The sequence below is a fragment of the Eleutherodactylus coqui genome, chromosome 6, assembly GCF_035609145.1.
Source record: "Eleutherodactylus coqui strain aEleCoq1 chromosome 6, aEleCoq1.hap1, whole genome shotgun sequence".
Classification (NCBI taxonomy): Eukaryota; Metazoa; Chordata; class Amphibia; order Anura; family Eleutherodactylidae; genus Eleutherodactylus; species Eleutherodactylus coqui.
The window spans coordinates 66,186,027-66,198,044 of NC_089842.1; the positions used below are offsets into that span (position 1 = coordinate 66,186,027).

General features: G+C 41.1%; 1 protein-coding gene across 1 annotated transcript in view; it reads left to right on the plus strand.

Annotated features, from left to right (window-relative positions):
- Nucleotides 1-12,018, plus strand: part of HTR3B (5-hydroxytryptamine receptor 3B) — a 39,533-nt gene that overhangs the window by 15,556 nt on the left and 11,959 nt on the right. Inside the window, exon 6 of the mRNA XM_066609352.1 lies at nt 1,807-1,964. Within this exon, the coding sequence (XP_066465449.1) occupies nt 1,807-1,964 (158 nt within the window). The remainder of the gene's footprint in view (nt 1-1,806; nt 1,965-12,018) is intronic.

Here is a 12,018-nt window from a genome sequence, read left to right on the forward strand (position 1 = left end):
ATGCACCGCGGGTCTTCTCCCATGGTGCACCGTGGGCTCTGTGCGGTCCATTGCCGATTCCAGCCTCCTGATTGGCTGGAATCGGCACACGTGATGGGGCGGAGCTATGCGATGACGCATAGAAGGGGCGGAGCCAGGACGCCGCTCGTGCCCAGACCGACCAGAAGGGAGAAGACCCTCCTGCGCAAGCGCGACTAATCGGGCAGATTAGATGCTGAAATTCGACGGCACCATGGAGACGGGGACGCCAGCGCAGGAAAGGTGAGTATATAACTTCTGTATGGCACATATTTCATGCACGATGTATATTACAAAGTGCATGTATATGGCCATACAGAAGTGTTTAACTTAACTTGTCATCGCGGGACAACCCCTTTAAGTTGGGTATTAATTAAAGTAGTGGCCACACTGTTACATGATATTTATGGATGATATGTATAGCAAATAGTTATATAGTTGTTCGTACTATCTGTAAAATGAAAGCAAATGATGGAAAAGTCTACTGGGAAAAGCAACTACATATATGTAGACAGTAGCTTTATTTGATCTTGAGTGACAAAGCCCTGCCAATCACGTATTGATAACCTATCCTGTGGATAGGTCATCAATAGAAAAAATGCTCAAAGCTCTGCACAACCCCTTTAATAACTCTTAGATTAAGCAGAAATTACCTCCACCGAATGTTTCCTGTAGCCTCATGTAAGATTTGCAGAATCTTGAGAAGACATTTTGGGCCCTTCCTTCCTACAAATGTGTTTCAGATCACCAATATTTCTGGGATGCCTTGCGTGTATAGCTCTCTTCTGGTCATATCAAAGCATCTTAATAGGCTTAAAGTCAAGACTCATTTTAACACAAAAAAAACTTGTATACTCTGGGTCATTGTCTTGTTGCATCACACAACATCTCTTGAGCTTAAGGTCATGGACTGCTGCCCTTACATCCTCTTGTATAGTAGTTTGATATACACTTTGCTTCATTTTGCATCTGCAGTTTTCATATCTTCCAATACATTGTTAACTGCTTGAATTCACTAACTTTGATTTAATCCAAATCAGGAGAAGACAAGAGAGGATGGAAACCGAGCCGCCAGAAAGAGCGTCTTATTGAATTGACTGAATGCCATCGAGCAGCTTGCAGTGTGTTGGAGCACATGCAAGCTGTAGAATTGGAGAAAAGTCTATAAAAAATCATTTTAAATTATTTGGATCTCATATAAAGAATCAATGCAGTAAAAAAAATCTATACAAAGTTGTCAATAGCTTTTATGACTGCTCACATTCTGTTGGGTTTCTGATGCTTTTTGACAGCAAGAATACTGTACTCTAATGATGATTCTTGCTGTGAAAAAAAACCCATGAAACCCATTATAAGCCAATGGCATCTGTCAGGATTAATTAGAATCTGTTTCAGAATGGATTCATGGAAGCTGCCCTGGCTTCATAAATGTGAAAAAGTCTGAAATTATGTTTTTAGTCATAAAATTGTGTCCTCCCCAACTTTAGCTGTTGTCATTGCATCCAAGGTGGGACCTCATCTTCCTTCTCGTTGCCCCAGTCAGGACTGACCCTTTGTTGGAGCCATGAGCAGCACTGGGGCTCCTGCTGGTTACTTTTGTGTCTCGTAAAATACCCTAAGAGTTCCATAACCAGTTGATATTGTGATAGCAAAGTCCAGAACCGTTTCCATGCAGCTGTAATAATCATGCAGTTGCTCAAACCAAATCTGTTCTATAATTGACAAAGTGTAAATCATGATAAAATAAGAACCTATGGGCTATAACCACCAAATTATCTTTTATTGTAGTGAATGATCTTAATCTTTCCATCTGGAGGAGTTATGAAGAAATCAGCAATGATAAAAGTATATTTCTGAATGATTCAGAATGGGAACTTCTGTCGGTACCTTCCAGCTATGAGATTCTCCATACCCATGGTGGAAACTTCGCTCAGGTGCAGTTTAATGTATGTCAATTTTTTCATCTTTTACTGAACATTTTCAATCTACCTGGGAATGCATTTATTTACATATAGCATACAGATGTAACAAAATTTAACCCAACCCTGTTATCTTAACACAACAAAAGCCATTGAAAAGCTATTGAAAAGGCAACAAAATGTTTTGTGCCACAGTTTATTTAATCACTTTAAAACTGCAATACTTAAATTTATGTCTTGCGGTTGTGAAGGGTGTGTGGAGCGGGCTCGGGAGATGAGTCTGCTGCATACCCAGCAGCTATAAGCTGTTTTTCACAGCTGCTGGCAACTGTCACAGTCAGAATTAACACTGATCGTGGCAGTCCACGGACGTTGCGATATGGAGATCTGGTGCAGGAGCCGACACCCGGTAGCAGGACAGATAGGCTCACCGCGGAGAATCGCGGCAATTAGTAGCATGCTGCGATTTGCCGGCTGCGAACAGAGAATCGCAATGATTCTCCGCTCGTGGACAGGGGGGCTGTGCTTTTCATAGCAATGCAATGAAAGCGCGCATTGCGTTCCCAGCGGCCAGATTATCGCCGCAGGGAACGCAATGCAAAAACGCCTGTGGACAGGCAGCCTTACTGTTTAGATGCCGCTGGCAAGGTTGACCATGCATTTAAACAGTGAGTATGAGGGAGGGGAATACTCCTTCCTGCATCACATTGGCATCCTTTGCAACGCGATTTTGGAGTGTTAATGGGCTAGCATGTTAGCCTGCAACCTAGTGAAGACTCCCAGGGCTGCCGTGCATGGATGTCTATTAGAGATGAGCGAGTATACTCGCTAAAGGCAATTGCTCGAGTGAGCATTGCCTTTAGCGAGTATCTCCCCGCTCGAGACGGAAGGTTCGGGTGCCGACAGCGGGCACGGAGCTGCGGGGGAGAGCGGGGCGGAACGGAGGGGAGATCTCTCTCCCCCCGCTCCCTCCTGCTGACTGCCGCTACTCACCGCTCCCCCGCGCCGGCACCCGAACCTTCTGTCTCGAGCGGGGAGATACTCGCTAAAGGCAATGCTAGCTTGAGCAATTGCCTTTAGTGAGTATACTTGCTCATCTCTAATGTCTATGATGCACTACCTCTGGCAGGGCTTCTTAGGCAACATTAAAATCACTGTATCCTGCAATATTGCAGTATTGCATTATATAGTATAAGTAGTCAAATGATTGGAAGTTTCAGTCGCCACAAATATAAGTGTACAAAAAGGTTTAAGAAAAGTTTTTAAAATTTTTTTTAAAATAGTTAAACAATAAAACTATATGGATTTGGTACCACCGTAATCACACTGACCCACAGAACAAAATTTATATGTCATTTTTACTGCACTATGAATGCCTTAAAGGGGTTGTCCCGCGGCCAAAACGAAAACATTTTCACACCCCAGTCCCACATGTTAAGCAAGCATTACAAACTACCCATGTAAATCGTTTTTTTTAGAGCGTTTCTACTCACCATGAAGCTGTTTCACGAAGTTATAAAAATCTTCTTCCAAGATGGCCACCGTCATTTCCCAAGGTGCACCGCTGGTCTTCTCCCATGGTGCACTGCGGGTCTTCTCCCATGGTGCACCGTGGATGTTCTTCTCCAGTCTGAGCTCCACTGCCGATTACAGCCACCTCATTGGCTGATCGGCACCACGTGACGGGGCGGAGCTACGCAATGACGCTGGGAAGGGGGAGGAGCCAGGATGCAGCTCGTGAGCCCGGAGCGTCCAGTAGATGATTTTTCTCTGCGCAAGCGCGAATGTTGCGGCGACCAGAGAAGAAGGCTTCAGTCGTCGCCATGGAGACGGGGACGCCAGCACCGGAGGGGTAAGTGTATAACTTCTGTATGGCCAATATTTAATGCACGATGTACACTACCGTTCAAAAGTTTGGGGTCACATTGAAATGTCCTTATTTTTGAAGGAAAAGCACTGTACTTTTCAATGAAGATAACTTTAAACTAGTCCTAACTTTAAACAAATGCACTCTATACATTGCTAATGTGGTAAATGACTATTCTAGCTGCAAATGCCTGGTTTTTTGTGCAATATCTACAAAGGTGAATAGAGGCCCATTTCCAGCAACTATCACTCCAGTGTTCTAATGGTACAATGTGTTTGCTCATTGGCTCAGAAGGCTAATTGATGATTAGAAAACCCTTGTGCAATCATGTTCACACATCTGAAAACAGTCTAGCTCATTACAGAAGCTACAAAACTGACCTTCCTGTGAGCAGATTGAGTTTCTGGAGCATCACATTTGTGGGGTCAATTAAACGCTCAAAATGGCCAGAAAAAGAGAACTTTCATTTGAAACTCGACAGTCTATTCTTGTTCTTAGAAATGAAGGCTATTCCATGCGAGAAATTGCTAAGAAATTGAAGATTTCCTACAACAGTGTGTACTACTCCCTTCAGAGGACAGCACAAACAGGCTCTAACCAGAGTAGAAAAAGAAGTGGGAGGCCGCGTTGCACAACTAAGCAAAAAGATAAGCACATTAGAGTCTCTAGTTTGAGAAACAGACGCCTCACAGGTACCCAACTGGCATCTTCATTAAATAGTACCCGCAAAACACCAGTGTCAACATCTACAGTGAAGAGGCGGCTGCGGGATTTTGGGCTTCAGGGCAGAGTGGCAAAGAAAAAGCCATATCTGAGACTGGCCAATAAAAGAAAAAGATTAAGAAGGGCAAAAGAACACAGACATTGGACAGAGGAAGACTGGAAAAAAGTGTTGTGGACGGATGAATCCAAGTTTGAGGTGTTTGGATCACAAAGAAGAACGTTTGTGAGACGCAGAACAAATGAAAAGATGCTGGAAGAATGCCTGACGCCATCTGTTAAGCATGGTGGAGGTAATGTGATGGTCTGGGGTTGCTTTGGTGCTGGTAAGGTGGGAGATTTGTACAGGGTAAAAGGGATTCTGAATAAGGAAGGCTATCACTCCATTTTGCAACGCCATGCCATACCCAGTGGACAGCGCTTGATTGGAACCAATTTCATCCTACAACAGGACAATGACCCTAAACACACCTCCAAATTGTGCAAGAACTATTTACAGCAGAAGCAGGCAGCTGGTATTCTATCGGTAATGGAGTGTCCAGCGCAGTCACCAGATCTGAACCCCATTGAGCTGTTGTGGGAGCAGCTTGACCGTATGGTACGCCAGAAGTGCCCATCCAACCAATCCAACTTGTGGGAGATGCTTCTAGAAGCGTGGGGTGCAATTTCTCAAGCTTACCTCAACAAATTAACAGCTAGAATGTCAAAGGTGTGCAATGCTGTAATTGCTGCAAAAGGAGGATTCTTTGACGAAAGCAAAGTTTGATGTAAAAACAATGTTATTTCAAATACAAATCATTATTTCTAACCTTGTCAATGTCTTGGCTCTATTTTCTATTCATTTCACAACGCATGGTGGTGAATAAGTGTGACTTTTCATGGAAAACACAAAATTGTTTGGGTGACCCCAAACTTTTGAACGGTAGTGTATATTACAAAGTGCATTAATATGGCCATACAGAAGTGCATAACTGCACTTGCTTCTGAGGGACAACCCCTTTAATAACTAAACCCCGCAGAAATGGCTCAATTGCATTTTTTATTCTACCCCACTTAAAAATTTGTAAAAGTTTTGCAATACATTATGTGGTACATCAAAGGTTGTCCAGTCATGGGACTTGCATATGTTAATCATCCTGCTGTTTCTGTACTGCCTGAGGGCGGATAATTTCATGCAGTTTGTATCAGGCGAACTCCCTCTGGGATTCTAACAGTGAGGATAGTAAAAACTATGTTTTATAATAGAATGGAATATAAGGTAATCAATGGTGTGATAGCAGTAGCTTTTTCGCCGTTGTGATGATTAGGTTACCATATACCTTATGACAGAGGGAATGAGGCAGTGTATATACAAATCTCTACCATAGACACAGCCATATATAGTATACTAGATACCCTTGTCACTATTGTATGTACAGATTATGACTTTTTATAAGTGGAATGTATTTTGCAGCCCTTGACAAACTTGTGCAAACATTCTGGTCAACTCCCTCAATAGCGTTAAGGTCCAATGGGCGGGCCTATCAGTGATTGACAGCTACCCCTGTATGTACAGTGACACACAGATAGCTGTCAATCAATGTGCAGAGATACACATGAATAAAATACAAGTTATACTCTGTCCCTATAAAATTATATACTTATCTGCTCAGCTCCTCCTGCTGTATACCATGATGCCTGCAATTTGAATACTATTTTCAAGCCGACAGTTTTCCTTTAACTTAGAGATGACTGTAGTTCTATATGGAACACATAGCAAGGTGCATCCATGCAGACACATTTTAATTATCCCACTTTGATCGTATGAATAGATAATTTACATACGCTTAGGAAAATGTATCTAGATGACATAGAAAGGTAAGCTTTGTACTAGACGGGGGAACTCCTAGTCTAGACTATTCAAGCATTTCATGATCCATAGATTGTATTAACCATGAAAACAAATGTATAAGATTATTATCTAGTTTCTGTAAGACCAGAATTGGTGGTTTAGCTCTGAATTACAAATAGATGTCGTCTTTCTCTAAGCTGAAATTCTACAGCTCGTTAATTTGCATATGAGCCATATAGCCTCATTACCACAAAACAGGATAGCTAGCGTTGTATGGAATACACAGCTGCACATCAAGTAATGCAAGAAAACAGCTATTAGACCACACACCATTACCTGTTAGAGGGATTGCATCGGAATACATGGATGTGTACACATTCATAGAGGAGAGGGAGGCATGGGATGTAGAAACTCAAGACGGTACTGTACGTTTTTCTCTGAGAGCGAAATTTTTTAGTCTATTTTCTGCTTCTCTGAAAGAGAATATTATTCCTATTGTATCAGAGCACTTATTAACAGTAGCCGGACTGGTTCATGTTGTAGAAGAGTTAAACTACCTGGAACTTTTTTGTCATCATGCTGCTTCTGTAGGCATTAGTAATATTGCCCTAACTTTTAGCCAAAAGCCAATACATTGGAGTGAGTTCTGTCCATCCAACTCCATCGCCTGTGTTGTATCATGAAGCTAGAGCAGCGCAACTGCAGAGGCCATGTTTCTTAGAAGGCATATGCATTAGATACAGTACTTGCAGCTAGAGAAACATAGTGGGGTCTGTCCTTCACATACTTAAAAAATTATTTTTCACATATTTTTGAAATAGGGGATCTAAAGGTGTGTTTTTGATGGCAGGAATTCAAATCTGCTATAATTTTTTTCAGTTGCCCAACATTTAATGCGGTAAATCAGCACTTGAACAAAAGGAATATTTACTACTCTCGCAAAACAGTGTATAATGCCAAGAAACATTTATTTTCTGTTGTATAAAACATACAGTTACCATGAAATAAATCTTTCTAAACAAAGAACAACAGAATGTAATAACACCGTTTTACAAAGTAAGCGATAAGTTTCATTAAGTCTTGTTCTGATTTATTCTTGGACATCAACCGCCGACTTGCTTCTTGGCCTCTTATATATCTCTCACGTTTCATGGCTCTACATACTTTGCCTGCTGCCTCTGTGACTTGCTTGACAATTCTTTCTACAGACTGACCATGTCAGGGCTGCGTTGGAACTTGCATATGTTGGAGTAATAACTTAATTTAGGTGATATTCAAAGGGTATTGAAGACTTATCAATCAGGTATACCTAATTGCATATAGGATGCATCGGAGAAGAAAACACGTGAAAGATATGTGGTGTCCATGAGATGGTGGGTCCGTAAAGGAGGGTTCAGGTGTCAGTTTCTGCTGAGGCGATGGCTCCGATATCATCCCTCTCACATAACCTACCCAATTTCGTAGGTGCTACCTACAAAATTGGGCAGGAAAAGATGGTGGTTAGTAAAATTTGAGATGCCAGTCCATATGTAGGCCAAAACCTACTCCGGACAAAATAATAATAAAAATGGAAAACACAAAATAAAAGGTGAATTGTCCATTTCTTCCTGGAGTGTAGTGTGGTACCTCAGTGCAGATGTTGTAGGTGGTGAAAAGGGACTCCATGAGACAGGATTAAACAGTAAAACAATTGGACGTTTTATTGGCAGAGAGATCCTTACTTTGAGGTAGTTATGAATGTTGAATTACATTTACTTTGGACAGATGATTACAATTGAATACAGGGATCTCTTTTTCCTTCATTTGGGAGTCATGGGTTGAAATAACCCTTCGCCCACTTTAGTTTTCACTCCAGCTTTACTTTCTGGTGTTGACTATAAAGATTCCCTTTACTCTTTCTTTCTTACTTTCTCTAGGTTCTTCCTGGCGATTTCTTCTTTTCAACTTCTCTCCTTCACAATCTCTTCTGCTGACTTTTGGTCCATTACGCATAAACTGGCTTTAGTACTCACAGTTTTCCCACTTCCCACCGCACTGGCTCCTCTCTTCTCCTTCCTTCTTCTTACTCTCACTCCACTCTAAGCTCAACCGACTCTCACCTTTTATCTCCATCCTTTCACCAAACCTGTGCAGAGGGCTTATCCTCCTAACACGGGGCCTCCCACTTCCTACCACCTGACTAGCTACTCCTCAGACTGTTGCTAGGTAATGGAAACCCAATGAGAATAGGGGAGCTGTCAATCATTAGAACAGTGGTGAAGTAGAATATGAATAGAAAAACACAACCTTTAACACTTATTTAACTCTTACAGCAATAAGCACAGTTAACCATGAAGTGGCCATAAAAGTGCTGTAGTGACTCTAATCCAGGTCACTCTACAGACAAGGTGGCGTTTCAAGCTTCTCTTCTACTGAAGCACATTAATTAAGTAGATCTTGTATAGTAAACTTAGTACTGCCAGGAGCTGATCCCGAGCTTGCCTTGCCCCATCAGCATCCAATCGTAATATGATAAACATTTCATAGAGAATTTCTTATCAGTGATGTAACATAAAATAATAAAAATGAGAAAAATGAAGTCTTGAAAGAGTACAGCTATTACACAAGCTAGAAATTATTCAGTTACATCTAGAGGCATGATTACAAATACAAGGACTTTTGTTAAAAATAACCATTCATTATAGGCTGTATTTTTTTTTCAATGCTGACCATCGCTTTGTGAACTGTAAAAATTGGCTCAAGGATTGATGTCCTTAAAACATTATTCTAGGTTACTTTCACAATATGTTCATAAATGAACTTCTTGACATCTGATATCGTCAGTTTGCATGTCAAAGGAGGTTCATGTACATTTTCAGACCAGTCTATGAGCTCTTAGAAGGAAGTAGCACCATGATTGATAGAAGGAGTCTTTCTGGAACTCAAATTATTTCTACTCCTTAAGTCAACAATCTTCTGCACATCAGCTTTTCTCATTATTGTCCTTGGTGCATAAGAGTGTCTGAATGATCATTTTGTTGAATTCATGCCATGCTGAACATGGGATGGTTGACAAAAAAGCATGGCATAAGCCTTCCACCCAACAGTGTTTTATTTTGATCTAGAACCAGCAGTGAGAGTACACACCAACAATGTGCTCTACTATCTGCCTTTAGTTCTGGAGAGTTTGACCTTAAAACCATGTTTCAAAACCCAAATCCGGTCTGCAGTTGTTAACCATCTTGAGTGACTCAATAGGCTAATTTCAAGTACAGTGAGATCTATGGGAAGTTCTCCTCTCCTTATGGGCCTGTGTAATTCTGCTGACAAATTATTCATGACACTGTCACTAAGAGAAATGAGAGGCTCTCCAGCTGAGACTTTAGTGAATGAAGAATCAATTTCCACTTCTTTGGCACAGTCTAGCATCTTGCCAATTTCATCAGTCCATTTGTTGTTTGATAAATATTTATATATTTGGATCATTTACATTTTTTACAACACATATCATAACTGCTGGGTCGGATTCACACAAGCGAAGTTGTGTGAAGTGCAAGTTGTGCATAAGTGAACACACAAAAAAAACCCACTGATATTCTCAGCTATTGAAATGGTCAGTAGTTCTTGACTTCAAAATGTTCTTTTAAAGAATGCTGCAGATTATTTTGTGCAACCAATTAGAGCATGCCAAATATGCACATGTGGATGAACCCATCAAAATCAATGGGATCTATTTTATGCGGATTTATCTCTAAATTGTTTACAACTATAAAACCCCAGAATTAGAGATGAGCGAACGTACTCGGATAGGCACTACTCGTCCGAGTAATGTGCCTTATCCGAGTACCTCCCCGCTCGTGCTGAAAGGTTCGGGAGCTGCCGCTGCTGACAGGTGAGTCGCAGCGGGGAGCGGGGCAGAGCGGGCGGGAGAGAAGGAGAGAAAGATCTCCCCTCCGTTCCTCCCCGCTCTCCCCTGCAGCTCCCCGCTCCGTGCCGGCACCCAAACCTTTCAGCACGAGCGGGGAGGTACTCAGATAAGGCACATTACTCGGACGAGTAGTGCCTATCCGAGTACGTTCGCTCATCTCTACCCAGAATGTACCTGTTTCTAAAAGATTGTCCCTGTCTTCTCCCATGTTGAAAATCCTTCTAACCTAAAATACTAAGGGAATTTAGGGTTACTCCAGAGGGGGGTGAATATAGTAAATCTATCTAGATGCAAAATCTGCTTACATTTATCCATAATTTATTTATTGAAATAATTGTTGGCTATAGTCTGCTTTTTCCTCCTTTCATCCCTCTCTCACATATTATAGTGGAACTACAACCTGTCATTTTAGAAACCAATCTACCATTCCTCTGGATCAACATTGGAGAGTAATAGGCTGAACTGAATGGACAGATGTCTTTTATTCGCCTTACATACTATGTTACTATTCAACCTCACCCCTTCAACTGTTGCAATTCAGATGTCAAAAATATATCCAAACATTTGGAATAGCCAATCCTGCAAATCATTTATCGCTTCGAAGGGTCTCCAATTTAATTCTAGCAGATTTCTTATTCCATAATCAACTCCTAAATACCACGATGGAATCTAAACTGGAAAATTTCGAAGTATATAAAGTAGTTGTTCCATCAAAACCATTTTGGTAAGATTTCCTCTGCCCACTATCAACAATAAGAGTTGATTCCAGACCATGACCTTGTCCTCAAACCTTCACACCAATGGAAGCAAATTGGGAGAAAAATAGTCTTGAGGCTTAGAAGATACCACAACTCCCAAATATTTGAATTCTTTTACTATTTGTAATTGCATATGTTCCAATGAATAGTCTACTGGCAAGGAAGAATTACAGATATCTTTCAGTTAATAGTAAAACCTGACATCTTACGTAATATGTCAAAAATGGAACATTATGACTCATTAATCTACTCCCATCCCTCTATACAACAACAGATCATCTGCATATAGTGAGATACATTCCTCAATTTTTCCACACTGCATTTCAACTATAACAGGTGATTGCCTTATCAAACCTGCTCGATTGCTAAGGCAAAAAGAAGGGACAGGGAACAACCCTGCCTTGCTCCCCTCTGTAATATCATCCATCCTGAAATATGACCATTTACCCTAACTCTTGCCCATGGCTTTGAAAAGAGCAGTTTAACCCATGCCAAATATTTCTCACCGAGAACCATTTTATGAAGAACAGTCCACAACTAATTCTACTCGACGCTGCTACCACTAACTCAATAATATAACCTTCTTAAATTAAAAGCAGTTGATTTTGTTTGGCATGAAGGCAGATGACACATCCTAGCAATCTGCAATCGTTTTCTGTGATGGGAAAATGCTTTTAAAATGATTACATGGGATTAGTAAACAATATCTGTTTTCTTTCAGAAACAGCGCCTCACATATTGATAGGTTGTGTCTGGTATTGCAGTTCATTTCCACTGAAGTCAATGGACCTCAGCTGCAATACCACACACAAACCGTGGACAGGTATGACACTGTTTTTGGAAAAAAGCAGTAATGCTTTCTTAAAGGAAATGTACAAAGTTATAAAATTTTTCCCTGCACACAGGATAGGGGATAGTTTTATGATTGGTGGGGATCTGACCAATGGGACCCCCATTAATCCTGAGATCATGGGCTTGGCCAATCCCTAAGTGAATAG